The 25,692-nt window shown below is 39.5% G+C and overlaps 1 protein-coding gene across 1 annotated transcript in view; it reads right to left on the reverse strand.

Annotated features, from left to right (window-relative positions):
* Positions 1–23,333: 23,333 nt before the first annotated feature.
* The window catches only part of chchd6a (coiled-coil-helix-coiled-coil-helix domain containing 6a), an 83,153-nt gene continuing 80,794 nt past the window's right edge, over positions 23,334–25,692 (reverse strand). The window contains exon 9 of the mRNA XM_034145478.1: positions 23,334–23,989. Coding sequence (XP_034001369.1) covers positions 23,966–23,989 — 24 coding nt within the window. The 3' untranslated portion in view covers positions 23,334–23,965. The remainder of the gene's footprint in view (positions 23,990–25,692) is intronic.

Here is a 25,692-nt window from a genome sequence, read left to right on the forward strand (position 1 = left end):
ATGTTTGTTTTCACGATAAAGGTACATCTAAAAATGATGCACCTTGAGGGAAAAAGTGTAACAGATTTTTCTGTTGAAATGAACTAATATAAAAAATTCTGTAAAAATATTATAAATGTCATCCTTCCAAACAAAAGACCAAACGGAGTAATTTGTTTTACTCATCATAAGTTGTGTCCTTTATCTCTTGCCTGTAGTAAAGTAAAAATAAAAGTACAGTACAGAACTGCATTAAAGTATTTATATTTTTGAATGCAAAGTTTTATATTGTTTTCATTAGTTTCCAAAAGAAAGACAAACTTGGAGGCTCATTAGTGGGTTTTGGTACAGTAGTCTCCAGCTTGTAGATATTTTCTTATTTCTCCAATTGTGTTTAAGACCTCTGTTACCTACTGGCACGTTGTCATAGCAACCTCTAGTTAGTCTAGATAAATACTACAGGATTTTGATAAGACTTAGTCCCAATTAAGCCAGCCAACACACATTTAGAAGGCCACAGTGGAAATCGCACATCCATACTTCCCACAGGGCTTTTTATTCCACAAATCTCATCTTGCATATTTGTCTGAAATGGGACTTTAACAAAGTAAAGCCTCACATGATTAACTGTCAGAAGAGATCAAAGCGAAACGTGAAATATTGATCTATGCCCAGTACATTGTGTGTGTGTGTGTGTGTGTGTGTGTGTGTGTGTGTGTGTGTGTGTGTGTGTGTGTGTGTGTGTGTGTGTGTGTGTGTGTGTGTGTGTGTGTGTGTGTGTGTGTGTGTGTGTGTGTGTGTGTGTGTGTGTGTGTGTGTGTGTGTGTGTGTGTGTCATCTAAGCCTTTCCTCAGTGTGAACACCTACAGTAGACAACATATAAACCTCAAACACACACACTCACCATCTCCCACTCACATACGCAATCACATGACAACCTTAACCTGTTAAGACCTGAGCCTGTTTTTCAGGTCTCAGGCTCGAAAATGACATTCCCAGAACAAATGACCATATCTTCCCTTCTAAAAGGGTTAAATTAATAATCTTTTTTCTCAAAGTAATGATAAACCTGTGAGTTGGATGTAGAAAAGTCAGAATCAATATAGATGTTTTTTATTTTAAAGAAAATTCAGATTTTACACAGTAAAAAACTGTAAATTATAGTGTCCGTCCAAAAATTCTTTTTTACTTATAGTGAAAACCACCCTTGGTAAGGTAGACTAAAAGCTTTAGGAATCCAAAGTACAACATATAATAAGTACCCTGTATCAAGATTGATGCAAAACAAGTGACATTTGACCTTTTTAGAGAGATTTAGCAAAAAGAAACCACTTCTGGGGTCATTTGGGTGGATTTTCCATATCTCTGGAACTCCTTGCTCGATTTTGATGGTTGACACCTCTTTCTGACCGTTAGAGCCAATAGAATCGAAGGGGGAGTCCCCCACACACACACGTTGTGAAGAGAAAAGGTGGGGGCTTCGCGCATGTAATTTTGCATCAGAGTGAACCTATCTCTAGCTTTGACATCTGGAAACGGAAAAGCAGTTTTAATGCTTATGGATTATCAGAAATCATTTCAAAGGGACACAGACACATTGGATTAACTTCAGCAGCGTTTTTATCGTTGTAATGCCATTGAAGACCACTGTGGAGAGACTACAGAGCCAAGGTAAAAATGTTAGCATTTTTAGCTACCTAGCGTCACCTGTTTTGATGTCCGTTTTTGCTTATAACGTCGCCATTTCGTATAATTCAGTGATAATGTGGGTGTCCAACGATTCTGTGTCACCTCACGATGTGAAACGATGTCATGGATGTAGAGAAGAGATAAATAATAAGGTTTTGTGAGTGATTTTTGGTGCAGTAAGGTGTTAGCATTTTTCGCTCGTTGCTAATTCAGAGGCTCAGTGTTAGCATTGTGGGTTTTATTTTGAAAAAAAAAAAAAAAGATCAGTTAGATGAGTTTCTTCCCGTTACATGGATATAAAACATTCATAGTTTATTAAATGAACATGCCCTCAGACACTGTTTCCTGCAAGATGTTGCGGCAGTGCCCCGGTACCGGGGTCTCTCGGGCTTAACAGGTTAAGGAAAATGTAAATAATGATAATGGATTTAATATTTTTTTTCACAATAATATTAATAATAATTATTGTTATACAAATTATAATCACAATAATTATAACAATGAAAATATAAATAATGTTAATAATAATAATATTAATATAAAAATTAATAAATTGTATTTCTAAAGCGCTTTTTTGTGGTTCGCAGATAACATATTAAGGTTACAATTATTTAAAAAATATTTTAAGAAACACTTCCTCTTAATGACACCCATAAAGCTACACAATATATATACTTTAAAAAAAATGCTTACCTTTTTTATTATTTATTATTGGTATTACTGTATAGGCTACAAGTTCACTTACTTATACTGCACCTATTTTAACCATTGTTCAATCAGGAGAGACGGTTTTGATGTAATAATACATATTTATTGCGCAGATGCACAAATTAATGTAATGGTAATTTTGGCGATTTTGTGCAGGAAGTATCATTCGGGAGGGTAGAACCGATCCGATGAAACTCCCCTGGGGTCTAGACACTGGTGGTGGTGAATGGATAGTTGGGTCGGTCTGAAGAGGAGTGGCTTAGCTTGACCCTGGATTCAGAGGGACAGGAGGTGAAAAGGGGTTGGAGGAGGGTTGCGTAGAGTCACCTGAAATGACAGCTGTCAGAGGGGGAAGAGCAGATTTAAAAGGTTTGACAGAGCGCTATGATAGGCTCTTGGGAATAGAGCGAAGTGATTGGTTAAGCTGAAGAGTGACGCCCCTGGTCACTTATTGAGAGGAGAGAGAGTAATAACATGTGAATAGAAATACATGAATGAGTAAAGACGGTCTTCCTGGTTTAACTTGCGCTGAGCTTCATTTGTATGCTTTTCTATTTATTTATCACGCATGTGTTTGCCCCTTATTTAATTTGTAAGCCTATTTATTTTATAGTTTTACTTCATTTGCACCGTCCCTTTGCTGTTATAACACTCTAGTATTTACCGGCTGTGGGAAAAATGCATGATATATCTCATCCTGATATATGTACATATTGTTTTTGGAAAAACTGAATTGACTCTAAAAGGCAAGCAGTTTTTCCTCATGGTGGTCTCTTAAGTGCCTGTCTGCCAATCAGAGGACTATAGGGGGAGGCAGAGCAGACATTGTGTCATACATCATTAAATGGAGCTTGGTTGGAAAGCTGTGGGTAAAGCAATATAAAAAATGCAGTCTTGTTATAATTGGGTAAATAATGACATGTCCAGGGGGCAGTTTGAGGGAAACTGGATGCTAGCGAATAAGTAGATGTTTTGGCTCCTGGTTCCTTGTTAATAATAGATTGTTGAGGGTGCAGGTAAGCAGACTATTTGACTGTCTTCTTGTTAAATCTGACCCAGCTTTCGATATTTAGTATGAAAGTAAATAAGTAAGTTTGTTCTACCAATGCAAATATTATATACAAGATTTCCAAGGCTAGTTAGTCTGTATGTAAATTCAAAAACATAAACAAATGTCATTACATTGGACCAAATGCAGAAACATTCTCTGAAAACCATTATCAGTCTCTTAAGTGAAGTAAGTAAGCCATTTAGCAGCAGGACACAGACACAATAATTCTCTTTTTATTTTGATAACAATAGCATGCCTTACGCCTCTCAATGGAAAATATAATAACTTTAGTGTCTCTAAAACATAACAAACAAACAAAAAGTCAAATAAAAAGTTAAAAATACGTTTTTATCTTTCTCAAATGTTAAATGTATGTTTCCTTGTGTTGCACCGTTCACACAAAAAAAAAGCGTTAAAAAAAATAAGATAAAAATAAAATAAAGGGGTCCCCTATTATGCATGTTTGGTTCTCTGCTACACACTAGAATTCTTACCTGACTGCATTCAGCTTTATTGAACTGTTGTTAATAGAAACTTCACCACAGAATGAAAACAGTTAACAAAGTGAACAATGTTGAAGTCTGCTCAGAGCAGAACTATTGAACGGTTACTGTGCATATCTAAACATATCGAGTGAATCTCACATCATACCATAAGGAAAGTAAGCAGATTAGATGCCACAGACGACACGACAGTAATCGGCCTGATCACCGACGGCGACGAGACGGCGTACAGAGAGGTCGAAGACCTGACATCTTGGTGCCAGGATAACAACCTCCATCTCAACGTCAGCAAAACAAAGGAGCTGATTGTGGATTACAAGAAGTAGCAGGGAGAGCGACACGCCCCCATCGCCATCAATGGGACTACGGTGGAGAGAGTCAGCAGCTTCAGGTTCCTTGGGGTCCACATCAATGAGGACCTGACATGGACTCTTCACACCACCACAATCACCAAAAAAGCTCGACAGCGGCTCGTCTTCCTCCGCAGGCTGAGGAGGTTCAACATGGACTCCAGGATACTCTGCAACTTCTACAGGTGCACGATAGAGAGTATCCTGACCTTCTACAGGTGCACGATAGAGAGTATCCTGACCTTCTACAGGTGCACCATAGAGAGCATCCTGACCTTCTACAGGTGCACCATAGAGAGGATCCTGACCTTCTACAGGTGCACCATAGAGAGGACCCTGACCTTCTACAGGTGCACCATAGAGAGGATCCTGACCTTCTACAGGTGCACCATAGAGAGGATCCTGACCTTCTACATGTGCACCATAGAGAGGACCCTGACCTTCTACAGGTGCACCATATAGAGCATCCTGACCTTCTACAGGTGCACCATAGAGAGGATCCTGACCTTCTACAGGTGCACCATAGAGAGGACCCTGACCTTCTACAGGTGCACCATAGAGAGGATCCTGACCTTCTACAGGTGCACCATAGAGAGGATCCTGACCTTCTACATGTGCACCATAGAGAGGATCCTGACCTTCTACAGGTGCACCATAGAGAGGATCCTGACCTTCTACAGGTGCACCATAGAGAGGACCCTGACCTTCTACAGGTGCACCATAGAGAGGATCCTGACCTTCTACAGGTGCACCATAGAGAGGACCCTGACCTTCTACAGGTGCACCATAGAGAGGATCCTGACCTTCTACAGGTGCACCATAGAGAGGATCCTGACCTTCTACAGGTACACCATAGAGAACATCCTGACCTTCTACAGGTGCACCATAGAGAGCATCCTGACCTTCTACAGGTGCACCATAGTGAGGATCCTGACCTTCTACAGGTGCACCATAGAGAGCATCCTGACCTTCTACAGGTGCACCATAGAGAGGATCCTGACCTTCTACAGGTGCACCATATAGAGCATCCTGACCTTCTACAGGTGCACCATATAGAGCATCCTGACCTTCTACAGGTGCACCATAGAGAGCATCCTGACCTTCTACAGGTGCACCATAGAGAGCATCCTGACCTTCTACAGGTGCACCATAGAGAGGACCCTGACCTTCTACAGGTGCACCATATAGAGCATCCTGACCTTCTACAGGTGCACCATAGTGAGGATCCTGACCTTCTACAGGTGCACCATAGAGAGCATCCTGACCTTCTACAGGTGCACCATAGAGAGGATCCTGACCTTCTACAGGTGCACCATAGAGAGCATCCTGACCTTCTACAGGTGCACCATAGAGAACATCCTGACCTCCTACAGGTGCACCATAGAGAGTATCCTGACCTTCTACAGGTGCACCATAGAGAGCATCCTGACCTTCTACAGGTGCACCATAGAGAGCATCCTGACCTTCTACAGGTGCACCATAGAGAGCATCCTGACCTTCTACAGGTGCACCATAGTGAGGATCCTGACCTTCTACAGGTGCACCATAGTGAGGATCCTGACCTTCTACAGGTGCACCATAGAGAGCATCCTGACCTTCTACAGGTGCACCATAGAGAGGATCCTGACCTTCTACAGGTGCATCATAGAGAGGATCCTGACCTTCTACAGGTGCACCATAGAGAGCATCCTGACCTTCTACAGGTGCACCATAGAGAGGATCCTGACCTTCTACAGGTGCACCATAGAGAGCATCCTGACCTTCTACAGGTGCACCATAGGGAGCATCCTGACCTTCTGCAGGTGCACCATAGAGAGGATCCTGACTGGCTGCATCACGGCCTGGTACGGCAGCTGCACCGCCCTCAACCGTAAGGCTTTACAGAGGGTGGTGAAAACTGCACAGAACATCACCAGGACGGAGCTGCCATCCATGGAGGACCTTTACTCCCAGCGGCTCAGGAGGAAATCCTTCAGGATTATCAAAGACCCCATCACCCCAGCCACAAACTGTTCTGTCTGCTGCCGTCTGGCAGGCGGTACCGCAGCATCCGGACTAAAACCACCAGACTCAGGAAGAGTTTCATCCCACAGGCAATAAGACTGTTGAACACCTGAACTTGCACTATTTGTATTGTTTTTTTGTCTTCAATTGCACTGTTGAGGAACCTGCGATCAAAGTTGTTCATACATTACATAATTACACCGTAGTTTTGTTTATGTTATGACAATAAACCTTTGAATCTTGAAAAAAACAAAACAGTGTTGGGAGGGTTTCTTTGTTTTAATGTTAGCAATCAACAGTGTTAAAAGAAAATGGTTGGATTTTGTAAAATGAGAGAAACACACAATTCTTAATTTTTAAATGCAAATTGTAAACAGGAAGCAATATGTTTTATTTGTTTTATTTATCTTTATGTCCCTTGGTTGACCCAAATCTTTATTTTTATCAATTGTGAGAGTCAAATATCTCAAAACACACACATAGGAAGCCTTAATGTCCAAGCCCAATAAATCACACTAAAGACACACCACCTCTACAGTAGCCCTACTATATACTACATTGAAAAAAGAAATCAATGCTGTGACATTTAATCATGGAAAGAACCAAATGCACGATTTGAAAAGAAAAAGAAAATATAACAGTTGCAAGAAATAAAGTTCATGTCCAATTCAGCTCTCACAAGCTTTTCATCCCTGCACACCGGAGGTATTCAACATCACTCTTTCAAAATAATTCATCACTAAAGATGTCAAGGTTTCTGGTTTCACGCTTATCGAATACATCCGTGTGGTTGCTGTTGGCAACAGGCACGACATAAGACTACCTTGATACCTTCAGCTGAAAAACATCAGGAAATGTATTAACTAGTCCCTAATGGCTCTACACGTTTAATAAGCAACCTGTTACGTTGAGTCTTGGGGCCAGAGTTAGTTCTGGGTTTTTAAACATTTACACATTCAACGCAGCTCTCATTAAAAGGAAGAGCGGGAGGAGCTAAACACACGTTTTAAGATCAAAGGTAACCTCATTAAAACGGTGCCATCAAACCTGAGATCCTGTGTTTTTAATGAGAGCTGCGTCTGGCATTATGTTTACTTGGATTTACTTCTGCAGCTCTAATATAGCCTTTGCTAATAAAGCCATACTATCTTAGTCTTTTGACATTATATGTTCTTATTTTAAGCATTCTCATTCATAACAGGGCCATTCAAAAACAGTTCAACTGTATTTTTAGGCGTAGAGGTATCCGTAAAAGGGTCAGCCAAAAACTGGGAACCTGTCTGAGGTCATCAATAACTTTTTATTGTCTGACTTGGCTTTATTAGTTTCATCCGTTCCCCCATTAGGCCTTCAACCACCTGACGAACTACTCATTCCCATAATTAGTTTCTGTTTGTATTTGAGCCTTGTGCTGTGTTTTCATTTGGATATTTCCCTTTTTACACTGGGTTGTGTGCTCTGAACACTTGCTCAGTGGGTGCATTTTGATTGGATAGCATTGTCTCGAGTCGTACTCAGCCCCACCAGAAGTGGCGATTGCCGCTTTTAACTAGTGAGCTAATTTGCTAGCAATGATCCTTCGCGGAACCAAATTAATACAGACTACTTTATTAACCCTATCAAATTAACTATGGCTTCTTTTGGCATCAGTTAAGAGTTTGGTAAAAAACAATAACACATTTATAACTTTTATAGTACTGTGTTCATCGGAGCAATCGCAATCGAGGCTGGTTGGGTATCTTCTGCTTCACAGCCAAAATGATGATGTGTAAGAAGTGTCCAGAGTTCCACACTCAACTTTTTCCCCATTGTGACTGCAACTTTAAGTACATAAGAACACGTTTTGTATTAGTCTGGGTTGGATCCTTGCATGTAGTTGTCTATTGTTATTGGGAAGTTTGGTTATGTTTGGCCTTGCATTGCCCTTCCTGGATTTCCTAAAGTTAAAGTTACTTTCAGGCCTAAGTTACAGCCTCCTGTCTTTAGGTCCACCCTGCTCCACTTTCCAAAATCAATTCTTTCTTTTAAAACATAATTCAGTTTGGACAGCCCTTGAGTCACAGCAGAGTCAACAGAGCATGTCAGAACATCTTTAGCAGAGTGCAACTCATAGGGATAAAGTGCATACGTTGTGATTGGCTGTCCCCAGTGGATGCAGGGTCACAGATTCACAATATGAGCCTCACTGACAGAAACATTGCACAAGTCAAGGACTTTTCAGTGCCTGGTGGCGCGAGACATCGATGATGAAAATCCCTAAGAGTTTCTGACATCGGACGTTTGTTAGTCTCCATAATGGGTATCAGACATATGGATTGTGTTGTCTGCGTCGCCTTGAAAAATAGGATCTCTGCAACACGCGTCATAAAGCATCCAAACGAATAACAGGAAAACCTGAGTTATATCTGCAGGGCAGAGAGACAGCAGCGCTACATCCTTGGTCCGATCTGATAAGGCCTCTATCAGGAGGATGCAAGCGGTTTTATACCTTCATTTATGTAGAGACGAGACACGTCTTCTATTGATCTGCCAGCAATCCTAGGTGTCACGGTGCATGAGTAAAGGTGTGCGGAACCTTTCAATTACAACATCTGAGGCCAAGTCCCTCTCGGTCAAACATACATCTCTCAAATCTTGCAACTTGCTCAAATCCATGCATTTGTAATTATACTGCACATAATCATTTCCCTTTGACTGATCTTCACCCTGTACGAACTGCGTCCTCGTTTTCCTGAACTACAAAGGAGTTTTTACATGATTCTTTTTAAACTTTTGCTCAGATTTAAACTAATGAAGTCATGATGGGAACTATATGAGGTCCCCACAGGTGACATACTGAAAAGATATAGGGATAAGACGTCCCGCCCTACAGGTGCAACAGAAAAGTGAGGGAGATGCCAGTCAGACGCTGTCCAAAGTTGGAATTTGTGTCTTTGGGAGTGTAGGAGCCATTTTATGGGTGTTGTTGGCATGTCAGTTTATTTAATGTATATGTATAGTGCAATACTATTTTGAACACTTGGTGGCGGGGTTTAGCTGCACCGGGTGTATAAAATGGGTCATAGGTGACCGGAAAGGACGAGGACACAGGAGGACGAGCATACCGATTCCACCAGCCCGGCAGATGCTCACCACAACTATTGACTGTATAATTAAACCTAGGTATGTACTGTAAAACGCTAAATAAACATCATTCTAAACTGCAGCAAAGGACCGGAAAATCATCTGTCTGCGTCTGGATCATTCTCCAGCCCTCCTGTGAAGTAATGGCAAAAGGATATAGGACATTGGAATAATACAATTGCCATTACAGGGAGTTCAAACTTAGTAACGTTTGATGTGAATCCAAACTTCAGACAATGGGAGGACAATCAATATGCGATTTATAAATAAATAAAATGTAATAGTAAAACTGCTTTTGGCAACATCGCCAGCACACCAAAGCTCTTGAGATTACCTTTAGACATCATTTCTATGACCCACAAACACACTTTAAAAAAAATAAAGAAGTATTTTTGGAGCTTATAACTTGCTGGCGATGCAATGCAGTCCACTGAAAAACCTGTTATCCCTACTCGATTTGGCCGCAACTAATGTCAGATTTTAAATAACTATTCTATCTTTATGTACACAAACAGCACAGAGACATCATGCCTTTCAGTCAACTACATACAAATGAGGAGATGAAATAGTTCAAGGTTCAAGGTTCAAGGTTCTTTATTGTCAAACTGACATAGTTACAGAGTAATTATGTTGTTGAAAATCTTATGTCACAGGCTTCTCCAACAATGCAACATAATAACAATACAGATAGCAAGAGCAATACAAAAAGAAAAATAGTTATAAAATAAAGTGAGCATGTGGAATAGTGCAGTACGAGTCTATATACAAGTTATTGGAATGATATATATTAGATATTAGATACATATTACTGAGTAGCAGATGAATGTTTTGAAGTTGTTTCAGCAGTTTGTATATTCTAGCAATATACAGAGATCTCACACGGCTACAGGGGTCTTAACGTCTCAGAAGAAATTTAGCAAATGTTCACTTTTATGTAGAATGACATACTGTATCTACAGTTATGAGTCGGGCTAAAATCCTTCAACATGGATGGATATTTGTCTACCCCATGTTGACACAAAGCAACTCCCAAGACAGTAATAGAAAGTTGGAAAAATAAGAACTTTCAGAAAAGAGTTTCACAGTCAAAAGTACAATTCGGGGTTAACCTCACACTATTTAAGAGTTAAATCTCGTAATGATTAAAGCAAACATTTTATTAATGCAAGATCAGATCTAATCTGGCAGAATAGGTAACAATTGTGTGGGTAAACCAAAGAGATTCAAATATTGGCCACTTGGAGTTACAGTACAGTTAAAGGTGTAATCGCAAGGGGTGAAAAAACGGTACCACTTTACAATAAGACTACCCTTATGAAGGATTCATAAAGGATTTATAATTAGGTTATGAATGAGGTTGTAAACACTTTATTAATCATTAAGAACCATTTATAAACCAGTTCTAACATAGTTTTCATACATCGACACAGGCTCACTATTTGGCAAGGTGACTAAGCCTTATATTGGCACTAGCTTACTTCGTCTTCTTCATCAGCCAGCATCCTTGGTATCTGTTGTTCACTGAGTTGATTCCCCCCTTCCATCTTGATGTTTCTTGGCATCTCTTTATGACCATTCATTTACGAGTTATTAACATTTATAACTGCCAAAAGGGAGCCTTGTAAAGTGTAAAACACATTCCCATTTATTCATGAGTTACTACCATTTATCATTTGTTTAAGTCATATTAAGCCTTAAAGTTATGGATAAATTAGGGCGTGGTCACATTTAGTGACAGCTCTGTCCAGTGACTGCTGTTGTTAGCTTCCTCTCTACAGCTCCATGATGCTACAGGGGCTCTGCCTGCTCAGCTCATCCGGGGAACATAACTTGAACTCGGCCGTGTTTGTTGTGCTGGTGCCTTGTGGACTATTCTTCATGCTTATATCGGACTATTGTGACCCGCTCCGCGTTTAAAACAGACGGTGCATGAATGCGGTTTTGCGGTAAGTGAAATTCAAGTACTTTATTTATGTGTTGCTTATGTTTTGAGTCAGCTAACGTTAATGAATGTTAAGGCTTGGGTTAGCATGTAAGCAAGTGGTTGCTGTGCTAACGAAGCTAATCGTAGCCTCCAAGTTCAAACGTAATAGAGAAGTGTTAAGCATTAAGTGGGATAATACTGTAGATTAAACGGCTTCTGTTTGAGGTTGGTAAAATAAGGTCATCCTTCTAAATTAGAGAGATATTTTATTAGGTAGGTAACTTTATGCATCGATAAGGTTAATTGCTAAGGTTAATTTAAATTCGCTATGATCGATTATGTAGAAAAGCTAACGTCAAAGTAGTGTTGAAGAGCGGCGTAGTGTATGTGAAATCAACCTCACAATAAGATGTGTGTATATTACAAATATTAATGTCATATTTCAAGATGATTACTTAGATATTACAATATGGTTGATTGAGCTGGAGTTCATTATTGAGCTTACACGTTAACGTCACAGTCATATCTGAAGAACGAACCCAAACCTTGTTCTTTTTATTAATTGTATTACCAAATTGGTATCAAATAAATAGTAAGCATTGGTAACACCAATGCTGATAAAGTAAACTATTTTATTTGAGTATTTGTCTCTGGGAGAAGGTACTGTACCGTTCGGCAGTTATAGACTGGGCTTTTGTTGTACAAGAGAATACAAAAAAACAATACTGTATAATTATCCTTAAATTATGTTATACAATGCACCTAATAAACAAGTATGGCATTTTGAAACATTTTGTTGTTAACTAAGATGATGTTATGATTTATTTTTTGTGTGGACGCTTTGGACATACCTGGAGAAGGAAGAAATGGGTGTTCGGAATGATGGGAGTTAAAGACAAAAGGCGGAGACTAGTGTTGAAACGATCAAGATGCCATCTTGTCCCTCTGATTAGACGGCATGTTAAGTCAGGAAGTAGCATTATTAGTGATGGAGGGCATACAGGAGAGGGCTGAGTAACATGGGGTACAACCACTACACCATAAACCACAGCAGGTGGTTTGTGAACCCCCAGACTGGCAGTCATATCCAACATATCCAAAGAGCTTGGTCGACCGTCAAAGGACATGTCCGTAGACTGAGAGGAAACCGTACAGAGAGTTTGTTGGAGGAACACCTCAAGGTTCTTGAATGGTCATCTTGGCTTGGCTCTGCTCACCCTGATGGACTGCTTGGACGCTTGTTCAAGGATATACACAAAGCCTTTCCAGTCTGAGTATCATTATGTCTTACCAAGTCTTTCATTTATGTCTGAGAAAAGCTTTTATGTTTAAATATGTGTATCAGTCATACTAAACAGTCATTACTTTGAGTCCTCATTTTCTTCATGTGTGAATAAAATGTTTTGCTTGGCTCTTTTGCATCTTACTTTGCATTTCATGTGAAAAATGTGTATTAGGTCAGCGTGAATGTTATAACTCATTCATAAATGGACATGTGTATTAAACTTAAAAACAACGCTCCCTTTTGGCAGTTATAAATGTTAGTGACTCATCAATAGATGGTGATGTGTTTCACACTTTACAATAAGGCTCACTTTTGGCAGTTATAAATGTTAGTAACATAAATGGTCATAAAGAGATGCCAAGAAACATCAAGATGGATGGGGGGGGAATCAACTCAGTGAGCAACAGATACCAAGGATGCTGGCTGATGAAGAAGACGAAGTAAGCTAGGTAGCCAATATAAGGCTTAGCAGTACAGATAAATGTGGGCTCACTATTTGGCAAGCAACCGGTCACAGTTGCCCTGTTTATCTCATGTCTTATAAAAGCTTATTAATGATTTATAAAGTGTTCACAACCTAATTAATAAATGAATTACAAACTATTCGTAAACCCTTTATAAGGGTAGTCTTATTGTAAAGTGGTACCGAAAAAACATATAACTTACAGTGGCGAAGGAAATGCTCTCTTTGATTTGCTGAGACTTTGTCTTTTGCTTCAATTTTTTCAAAGAAAGATGTCAAAACGAATATTCCTACCAATTTAGAATTACCAGTTATTCCCCTATGGTATCCCCATTATTAACTGTCACAGTCATATCATATTCCTTATCATATTATCCACAAAATGCTAGATTGAACTTCCAATAAGCCTCACTAACAGCGTGTCACCTGGTTCAGTCTTCAATAACAGACCAACTCTGCTAATGACCATATAGAACAGGCTTTATTTATACCATGACCTATTCTTCTTTCTTCTCTTTACTAACAATGTGTTGAATCTCTCTTATACAGTACACAGATCCACCTATACACCCATGCACACACACACATAATGACGTGATGCAATTCAAAGTAAGAGGTTGCTCTATAATGAGGGTCATCATAGCAGACATGGAGTTTATTCCCACATCATTATCACTTGTTCCTCTCTGCTCTTTTAAGAATACCCCTATGCTATCTAATTGTACTCGTAAACATGAAGATACAGGCATGCATGCAAATCAAAGTATACTGTATCATAGTTTCAGTACAACTTTTGCAAAAATACCTTTTGTAGAAGCTATGCTCACAACATCACCACTGCGAAAAGACACAACATCTTTGACACATTCCCAAATTCCTTTAGTTAAAAAAAAAACTTCAATTTTTCAGATATATTAAAATATTGGAAATTATCTGAAACCAAACATGTCACACCTTAGTGAAGTAGAATTAATAATAGTCGCATTATACAGGAAATTAAACATACTTATTACATTCTTGGGATCCATTGGCTATCAGGCTGAACATATTTGAGCAGTTTGGGACAATGGAGAACATTTTGTGGGTTTATCTGCGTATCTGCGCCATTTTCCATCAACCAGTCATTGTTGCAGTGAGATTAGCAATTAAGCAAGAATGGAGTTGAGAACTAATTCAACCGGATTGTTTCACAAGTAACCAGTTTACAAGCTCATTAAGAGCTGAAAACTAAATCACTGTAAAACTTTATCCGATTAGCTCTATTACATTTCGTCTCATAATCAGAAGATCGTGGGATCTAATCCAGCTCTACTTGAACATATCCCTAAGAACGTGACCTTCAAAAGAACCAGCACACCTTGTTTTTACTGTGGAAAGCAAACACTGCCACAATACATTATGAAGATCATGCAGCGCCACAACATTTATGGAAAGCGAACAGTACCACAATACGCAATTATTTTACTAATTACTAAAATACTTGGTTTTTTTGCACGTATTACAGAGTTTTATTATAATCCAGACACTGAAAACTTTTTTAAGGCGTGTGCGGGTTGATCTAGTTCATTAGCTATCTTATTTTATTTTGATTTAATAACAGACTATCTTAAAATGGACCTATCATGCTATATTTGAATAATATAGTGTAGGACCATACCTATATAAGGCATATTTATACTTTTTTTTTTTCAAAATACCAAACAGATCATGCATTTTAGCCATGCCTCATTTTGCTCAATTTGACATTTTCTAGCTCTGTTTTTGCAAGGGCAGATTCAGTGAGAACAGCACCATCTAGAGGCCTGGCATATGTACTACAGCGTCTCCAGCGCTTTCGAACGGCAATGGCCGTGGCTGTCTCCTCCTGATTGGTGGAGTTGGCCCAATAGCCGTAGCGCCACTGTCCTGACGTCAGGACAGTGTTCAAATCTGGATCAGTTTTTATCAGATCCGTTGCAGCCCCTTTTTTAGAGATTTGTGTATGGAGGAAAATAGAGAGGGTTGTGTTTTCTGACACTTGGTGAGTTCCCTGGAACACCGGGGACACATATTCATGTATAAAAGACGTACAAAAGTGCATTTTGCATGATAGGTCCCCTTTAAACTATTCCATACTGTCTGATGAAACTTTATTCAGACATAGTAACAATATCCCTTTCAATATCTGCTTAACAGCTGATTTATTTGCACAATGCCGGCCAAACAGTCATTTTCTCTGAGGGGAATTTTGTTGTTTATATTATCGCTTTACTACAGCATAACATACATTTCGTTTTTATACTGTACACAGGAAATATTGGTGAGTATTTTTTCCAGAGTAATTACTATTTTGCTCTGAAATAGTGATATTTAATCATTTTGGAGTGTATTTATTACTCATAGCTTCTAGAGTGCGATCAAAATGCAGAGTCAATTCTATTGGAGTTAAACCATGACCACGCTGTAACGGAGGTGATCTCTGGGGCCATTGATCTCGGTCTCCGTTACGGATTATATAGCTTCATTATTGGCGAAGTATATTCATTTGTTCCACGCTAAAACATTGCACAGGAAGCATGTGATTATATGTCATTTATGCATATATTTGTCACAATCTGTCTATGTTTTAGTTTGTCTGTCTCGGTTTCCTGTTTTAGTTTGAAAAGTGTTCCCCCTCCCGTCTTGTCTGTTGCTGGTGATTGCGTTCACCTGGTGCCCTGTGTTTCTCCTCCCTCCTCACCTGTGTCTTGTTGGTTTGATTAGTCCTGTGTGTATTTAGGTTCTGTTTTCCTGTTAGTGTGTGTGTGAGGTCCTGGTGGCTGGTGACTGTGTTCACGTGAGACAGTCATATTGAGGCTGTATCCTGTACCACAAAGAGGAATAAATGCCCACACCGGGTTGTATTTGAACTCTCTGCCTCTGCCTCCTTGCTTGGTTGGGCCGCTCAATGGTCAGCTTCACACACGCCCACTCATGTTCCTTAAGCACTTTGGTTTATTGACCTTTTTTATTGTAAAGATCATTATGGTTCATTTATTCTATTCTGAGTAAAATGACCTTCTATTGGGAGTAAAATTACCTTCTAGTTGGAGTGAAATTACGTTCGATTGGGAGTAAAATTACCTTCTATTATGAGTAAAATGGCAGTAGAGTTGTTTTTAATATACACTACATAGAGTAAATAACCATTAAGCAGAGTCAAATCTAAGCACATAATAGAGTAAAATGAACTCTAAAAATACAACTCTGAACAAAGAGTACATTTTACTCTATATAGGTTGGGACCAAATGTTATATTTTTAGAGTAAAATTTTCTTCAATTTGAGTCAATTTTACTCAGTACTGTGTAGTTTTATGGTTAGGGTTAGTGTTAGGGTTTTTTATTATAGTGTGTAATTATATTTTCATTGCTGGAAATGAGTAAATACACACAAAGACTAAAATACAACAAAAAGGGCTCTGCTGGTGCAGGCCACCACAAGTGTGTCTGCAATGGGAATCCCAAAAATGCTCAGCAGAGAGATTTGTCCAGTTTTAACAAGGTTGCTGGACAGTACATTTCCCCTTTAGCTTTTCTTCATAAAGCTACATTTATTAGGATACAGCAAGTCAGAACCTTTTTGGCCTAACAAGGTGGAGGCCATTTCATGTGACAGTGGCTGTGAGAGCAAACATTTTGACAGCAGGGGAGTGGTTGTCGGTTTGTTAAAATGTAACAAGGCTGGTGTACGGAGGACTGTCTGCCTGTCACACACGTCACTTTGGACGCCACTGATCAAATTCTGACAGCCTTGAGGGAATGATGCATCTCACTGTTATCCAGGATTTCCCCCCAAAAAATGCACAGCACAGAAAGTGAGATACAATTACAGGTCGAAAGCAAATGGACACCTCAATTGATAAAACAAATACTCGAGTGTGACGAGAGATATTTACAAAGCTCAGAGTCTAAAACCATGCAAAAGTCTCTTTGAGGATAAATCGTTAACTAGGGGTGTCAGCATATAAGAATTTAGTAAAGGACTGGTTAGTCAACCAGAACAAGGAAAAATAAACCTTATTTATATTTTCAGTTTAATGCCTATTAAGGCCTTTTGAATTTTTACAAAAAAAGGTTTGACGTTTTCATACAGAAGTTTTTTAACTCTTTCTTAGTTTACATTGAAAATAATAGACTAAAGTTGCCAGTGGGCACAATGCCATATTTGACACTTGCACTTCTGTCTGTTCAAAATAAATAAAAAGAAAGTATCATTGTGCATTTGTTTTTTGTTTGTCAAAATTGCAACAAACTGTGACTCCAAAACCGGCTTAAACCAAACCGTAACCTCTGTTCACATCCTGACACTCTTTTCCTATAAAGACCGCTAATAAGAATATTTCTGAAAATGTTTTTGTCCCTTTTGAGTGGTAACATGTGATTTCAATGTTTTAATCATTATAATTTGAACAGATTTCAGCACTATCTGCTCATGGACAGTTATTTATGTAGACAGTAGCATTTCAGCTGTGCACAGGCTTCACTACGGGAGCCCTTTGTCCCTAAGAGAGAGTAATGACAATAGGCAGATAGAGGGAAGTCAGCACATTAAACAGCATTAAGCCACTCAGTACCAGACGCATTACGGAGAGAGAAAGAGGGAATGAAGAAAGGGATGAGACGGGAGAGAAAATTGCAGCAAGGCCCAGAGAAAGGAGCGAGGCAGTGATAAATCGCAGGACTAATCCGAGCTACTACAGAGGGATTAAATCGTTCTCTGCTGCACGCCGGTCTGCTCCGTCAGACGGCGGAGGTTAAGCAGACCGTTCTCTCCCTGTCCTGTTTTTCTTTCATCCACTCTTCTTTTCCTCATCCGTCCAATGGCATTAGAGAGGTGTAAATCTTTAAACACACACACACACACACACACACACACACACACACACACACACACACACACACACACACACACACACACACACACACACACACACACACACACACACACACACACACACACACACACACACACACACACACACACACACACACACACACACACACACACACACACACACACACACACACACACAGTTGAGCAGATGGAGTGTCAGGCTAATAGATGTCAGTGTTTCTGGTAATCTGATGGAGGAGAGAGATAACAGAGAGAGTCATTGATTTCCCTTGTGGAAATGTATGTGTGAGCACGTGTTGCTATGTGTGTGTCTCCATTCCAATCGGCAGTACTATGAAATTCTTTAGGAGAACAATAAATGATATTCTATTATATTATTTAAATGTTAAATGGCTAAGCAGGGGAAATGGAGTACTAAATTGAGAAACATGTTATTAAAGTAGTATTAAAGTAGTACACAAAAATAACTATTATTTGAGATTAAAGTTGTATATTGAATATAAACATATGCATAATGAGCTTTTTTTTTAATGAAATTATACGACTCAATATGTTTTCATGTTATAGGCATTAAGTGGGATCACAGTTCTGCATGTAGACTACAATGTTTTAATGGAGGGATGGTGCAGCATAGCAAACATAGAGTTACTAACATAGTTAAATAGCAAGGTGGTTGACTTTGTTGTGTTCCTATATTGTCCATTATTTCTCTAGCATTCCCATTATTAATAATATTAATTTAAGCATCACGTTTATTGCTGAGATCAAGCATAGATTATCAATAGGCAAACGTGTTCAGCTGCTGTGGGAATACCCCGACCCCCAGGTGATCCAAGGGCTCTACTTTAGGCATGTCACTGTTCAGAGGTATATGCAGGAATCCTGAAGTCAAATGTAAAACCTTTTAAGACCTTTTTTAAGAACCTTTCCATACATTTTAAGACCTCATCGCCACTTTGAGTTTTAACCGGTTACATTGGCGACACACTTTACCTCACATTTACTATATACAGTATTGATTGTCCTTCCTCCTTATCTTCCAACCATTTGGACGCAAACTTGCATTTCCCCATAACGATGTTGTTTAACAACCGGCGTAAACGGACCTTCGCGCGCTATCAAGCAGCAGTCAGTCAGTGAGCGTGCGATGTCCTGTTCAGATGACGTCAAATCCAACGGGATGCCATAAATAAACTACACAGAATCACACTACACACCTACGCAATGATTACATTCAGGCAAACTTTAGAATACAACCTCTTTGGACAATTTATATACTTATTGAAAACAAGCTACAAGATGTAATACCATGGAAAATGCCGTTTAATACTTTTTAATAGCCTTAATTTTCGCTAAATTGATTTATCCACTTTTAATACTTTTTAAGACCCTGCGGACACCCTGCTGTTTAGTCAGTGGTTAATAACCGCTCTTTATATGGCACTTTTTTCCAAAAGGCACCGATTGCAGGAAGCTAATGTAATATGCAAGGCAATGAAAGAAACATCAGGAGCAGTTTAGGTTCTGCTTTAAGAACAGGAGAAGCTGGAGATCAAGCTACTGAGGTTATTACGGCAATTGTATGCATTGGGAATACGTTGTTAACACTGTATACACCTCTGAAGCTCATTATATACAGAAGCTATAACGGCCTCAAAACCACACCTGCATTATCAACTCATCTTGCAGAGGCGCGATGTGTTCAGACTTTATCCAGCCTCATTCAATTCTGTTTAAATTCATTCATTCACAGAGTTAGGCATGTGCAATAATACTGTAATTATAGAAGTATTCCTATTTGTTCAACAACCATCACACTTTGCCAACTTCCCTGCATTATGTTTGTCCTGCTGCTTATTTTTCTATGCAATAAGGAATTATGAGTAACATTACAGCAGCACTAGTTTTCAGGTTATCTCCAATTGAAGCAGATAGTGTTAACCTGTTGCTTTCCTTGTCTAACTTCGTGGTAATGCCTGTTGTGTTCCCGGATTTTAGCAATTACTTTGGTGATTAAACTGCTATCAGGACTGTTCGAAATGCTGACACAAACTATGTACTGTTATATACACCAACAATTATGTATTTCTTGGTGGAATGTCATTAGGATAAAGATATACGGGAATTGAAATAAAAACACCACTTTCAACAAACACGCATCACCGAAAGAGAATGATAATATAGTGCAGGGGCTACTGTGTATGTAGAGCTGAATCTGTAGTCCACACACACTCTTTTTACATTTCACAGGGAAGTTGTCACCCACAGAAATCTTCACCCGCCTTACGCACGTTCTCTTGAAGCTGCAGATAAGAGAGATTTCTGCCACAACCTTCCCCTTGTGAACGCGTAATGACAAGCGTGGGTGTTTACCACGGCGCAGGGAAGGTTCAAGCGTACACCATAACGCACCTCTTTTTCCTCTTTCTGTATTCCTTGTGCAACCCCCACCCCCGGGCCCCCTACATCCCCCCCCCCCCTCCACCCACTCAACACCCCCCCCCCCCCCCCTTCCCCTCGCTGCAGTGGTAATTGGGTATGACATGGGATCAACGTGCGGGGAGCGAGGATGCATTCGAATGCGCCTCACGTCGTCTTCCTCACGTCGTCTTCCTCACGTCTCTTTTCCTAACCTGCTGCCTTCCAGCCCCTTGCTCACCGCTGTTACCGTAGCAACATCTGCGTGACCGCATCCCCCCCCGCCCCCGCCCCCTCCAACCCCCGTGTCATTTATTTTATTAAGATTGGCCGCTAGTGCCCAAATGTGTGCGTGTGTGCAACAGCTCGACAGCGAGGTGCATAGCAGCAGAGGGTTGCCAACATCCGAGCCAATTACCGCAGCCTCACTACAGAAACGAAAGCTACAACTCAAGGAAGACTGACCAACGAGCAGAGAAAAATGTAGCCACTCGAGTCAAAGTTGTTACATTAAGTCAATCGAGTACATTATTGCACATCTGGGTACAACCATATTTGGCTCACAGGAGACACACACCTGCCACGGAAAAGTCCACACAGCTTTGGCAAAATAATCCACATATTTCTTCTTCTCATGTAAAAATATTAAACACGAAAAGGTGAATTGCAGTTGTTTTAAGCATTCAATTTCTGTTTTCAACCCCACATTTCTTTTTCTCTATTTATTTGCAGCTCAAGCCTGAGGACAGCAGTTTTCTTTGTCTTCCTAATTATTTTGATGGTATATCCCACAGGCTAAAAAGCTGGGAGGTTGAGGACTAGCAGCTGTTTATAAGCAGATTAAATATGAATCGTGATACAAATTCATGTCTTCTAAGAGGCGTTGGTTCATGTCCATTGTCAAACCATCTGTTGCATCACTGAGAAGACCCTACTGAACCTAATGCTTGCCTTCTGTTTCAAATTAGTATTTTGGTATCGTCTTTGCTTTGGAAGATGAAAGAGAATGTTTGTTTACCTTTGTTATAACCAGAGAGAAACCTGACAAAATGTACTTATATATTCAGAACATTCCCTGGCTAACCCTGACCCTAAGATCGCTCACAATACATTTTCTAGAGAGCCATTCCAGACGTTATGCTTGAGGACATCACACATTTGAGTTTACGGTAGTCAATGGGATTTCTACACCGGATTTCCGAAATATTGCAGAAAATATGATTTTAAGCAAACGTTTATGATACTTGCACATTGTGTCCAGCAAGATAATCTCCGCATATAAACAGAATGTTATGATTTTTTAAGCAAAAAAGGCCATACCCAGAGGTCAAAAGCTAACGTCTGGCTGTAATCAACTACGTCACGGTTACATGGCTGCGCAGCACCACCGCTAAGCTAAAGACAGCTAATGTTAGCCTGATGAGCCATTGAGTAGTCTCCATGTTAGCTACGGCTGTTTTTTCTGAAACATACAAGCTTTGAATTTTCATGAGTGGGTTATAAACTGACCTATGTTATATAACAATACTTCAAAATCTCTTAAGTTTGTGTTAAACAAAGATCTTATTTCAGACATCCTACCAAAAACACGTTCAAAATCCATTGACTTTGAGTAGTAAAATGCTGAATCATTTTCGGGTTTTTGGACTCATTTGTGCAACACTCTATAGCCAATATGGTTTTTCCAAGGCTAATCCAGCTGGAGAACGGCTTATTTAGGTTAATGCAGGCCAAAAAGTGTATAGTTGACTAGTTGTAGGGAGTTATTAGTAGATAACAAGATGATAATACTCACTTATTTGTGTTGCACTTCACAACTCCTTATCCAACAAGACGTCAAAAAAATGGTCTCGAAACTGAAATAAAGTTCAAGTTCGGATTGCTATGACATGTCTCAGAAATCTGGAAGCAGCAAACCCTTGTGGAGCAGCTACTTTGTCAGAATACAGAAGCAGAGCACTGGTGTCTGTTTAGAGCACAGCAAAACAATGTCATGTTTTTTTTTTCATGCCATGAAGAGCCACAAAATGATCACATGTTGGGATTGGAATATGTCGTTTTCAACACATCAGTACAAAGTCAAAATAATTACCTTTCTTGGAGTTAGAGGTGTGCAGCCTGTTGCTTTCAGCTCTCCATCCAACAGCTCTCTGTGGCTGCTCCATCATTGCCTGCAATTATTCAAACTGGGCCACTGACAGTGTTGTAGAAGCATTTTGGGTCAATAATAGTGGTCAGCACTCACTATTTCTGAATGAGAAAAAGTCCCAGTTTCACCAGTTAAAAGTTTTTAATGTGAACTAGCTGTAGTAGGAGTTTTTGTTTCCAGCAGTAACTTTATAAAGCTCTACTAGAGGAGGCAACAGTAAGTCAATGGGTTAAATGACTTCATCAAACCCTGTTTAATGCTGTGTAACACATTATTAGCACCCTCTGCATACAAGTAGTTCATGGTTTCCACAACTTCTTTAAAATGAAATTCAAGGACTTTTTATGGACTTTCAAGATAATCTTCCCTTAAAATCAAGGATCTGAAACGGCACATATTGAGACACAAATCAACATACATTTTCAATGACCAATTTCTATTTATGTTTATTTTCAAAATCTTCAATTGTTCTATCCAATATTTACACACTTTCAAGGATTTCAAGGACCCTGGGAACCCTGTTGTGTAAAAATGTCAAATGATAATGTTTTGCTTTGTCTGTACCTGCATATTTAATAGATGATCTAATTCACAAACATACCTACATATACCTGAACTACTCAACCTGTGCCATACACATTAGCATAGGTTAGGTGAGAATTGTGAGGTACATGTAGGTATGTTCATTGCTCTTTAGTAATGAAAAGATAAACACCAATTACACTTTTTTTACAAAAAGGAAAAAAATTAAGTGTAAGTATACATATAAGGTGAAATATAGTGTGAAAGAAAGAACTTTAGACACACACTGTACCGGATATGAATGGTTTAATAAAATCATACAATACATCACAGGTTTGGTGGATTTAAGTCATGGCCAGGATTACCTGAGCTTATTCCTGTGTTGTTAAAAAAATATAAAACCAAAAAACTCAAAAGCAATAAAACCGAATCAGTTCTTCTTCTTCAGTCAAAAATCGAAACAAGGACGGTCCCTATGCACTCTTCATCTCACACCTGAAATAATTTCCTTCCTTTTCATACCGACAAAGGAAGCAGAGGTTTGGACGAACACTGAATCTCACATTCAGATGATGGAGCGTTGACCCTGAATGATCTTCACAGCACAAATCTCAGAAATACTTTCCGCTGATCTTGTGAATGACTGAATTGAAAGTGTACCGACTCCGACCATAAATCTAATACTCACTAATTTCTCTTTCGAAAAGCTTTCCCTGCAGAATATAACAGTGCAGAATAATAACGCAACTTTACCGGATGATACCGCAGATACATCGCATAATAAGAACTTTTTTTCTTTTAAAACATGGCATGCTAACAGCAAATCTCTCTCATAATTCCAAACAGGAAAGCGACAAGTGCCGCTCCTAGTGCAAAAGTGAAAGCCTACGTCAATAAGACTTTGACCCTTTTCCTGCCACTCTTCATCCGTGATTGACCAGCAGGTTCTAAGAGAAAAAAAAGAAGAAGAAAGAACCGAGAGTTAGTCCATCTGCACTTCGGCCACACCCTCCGACCTTTTACATGCTCTTAGGTGAAAGGACTGTCCGTGTTTTCGGCACACTTTCCCAGCTTTAACGGAGCAGAAGTGAAAGGTCAGAGCTGCTAATAATAGGGTTAATTATCTCAGTAATGGAAGTGAACCTGCTGAAAGATGTTCCTCAGCTCTACATCGATAGTTCACAGGCTTTCTCATGTTGGGACAAATTGCACCTACGGGAAGACAAAGATGTTTCCCTTATCTTGGAACTGTTTAATGATGCAGTCTGTGTTACATATTTTATTTAAGAAACAAATAAGGCTCTTTTTCTTCCCATATATCGTTCATTTTGTCCAATGTACTTCAAGTTTGGGCCATTTTGTTCTACTTTACATTTTAAACACATAAATTCTGATATCCAGGCCTTGATTAATCATGTGGTTACATTACTTTGTATATGTTGGGTATGTTTAACAACAGCAACGTTTTCAATGCGGTAGAATGAAGGGAAATATATAAACTCAAGTGAGTGGCATCAAACAGCCAATCCTACAGCTCTTAATAAGTGTTATCCCAGCAAACGCATATAGACTTTCTCATATGTCCTAATTGAAGACGATTCGCCTAGGTAATTAAATTCACATATCATGATTTGTAGAGGTAGCATATCATAGTATTTATTGTTTATCATGATGTGCATTTTGATTTTGAAAGAGATTCACACAATAACCTTTCACCCTTCATAGACACGAACCAATACAATCAAGCAACTAGGATCAATTCAAACCTTGGAATCCTGGCAAGATAATACACAAATCGGGCCAAGGTGATAACTAGCCAATTGAATAGAGCTTCACCACCATTTAGTCCAATTCTTATAACCTTGAGTGCAACCTATCAAAATGATCAATAAAAGCTAGTGATATACAGTACCTTTTAAGTGAGATGGTCTCAATAGCAGTGTATGGAGAGGTGTTAAATGATAGGTAATTGGCCTTCATTGAGAAGATCGATAAACTCTTTGAAGCCTTGGTAGTTAGGGAGACAACCGGATGGCTACTAGCTACGATTATATAAGCTGATTACCACAGGAAGACTTGACCCTGACTATTGCATTGGATTTTTAAATGCAGATGTGACGCATTCAGCTCCAGACATATGCAGTGTTTTTATTGGACAGCTGCACAGGGCTGAAGTGGCAGTTTTTAATAGAATTGTTAGTGAGTGTTTGCAAAGTGCGCCGTCCTTAGTGCCGATTCCCTTAAGGAAGGACCATGCAAGTAACAGGTGGAAACGCGTCAACAGAGTGTCATTATTATTCCAAATAAAAATAATAAAAAGAGCACATACTGGATTTATACAAGCTAGGGTGGTGAAAAAACATGTATTAAAGAGGCCCTATTAGGATTACGGGGGTTTCCCTTTCCCTTTAGTGTGTTATATGGGTTTTTGTGGATGAAAACGGTGTGCAAAGTCCCAAAGTTGACGCCAGACAGAGTTTCTCTCTCCTTTGTTTACTCCTGTAACATAATGACTCACTATGTAACACTCACTAAATAAACTCTAAAATGAGTGGAGGATAGCCCTCCACTCATTTTACTTGATAGGCTAAAGGGTGGGACATCTCTTAGCGGTTGACCAATCACAACAGAGCCGGCCAGCTAACCAATC

Source organism: Trematomus bernacchii, unplaced genomic scaffold, assembly GCF_902827165.1.
Source record: "Trematomus bernacchii unplaced genomic scaffold, fTreBer1.1, whole genome shotgun sequence".
In the NCBI taxonomy this organism is placed as follows: domain Eukaryota; kingdom Metazoa; phylum Chordata; class Actinopteri; order Perciformes; family Nototheniidae; genus Trematomus; species Trematomus bernacchii.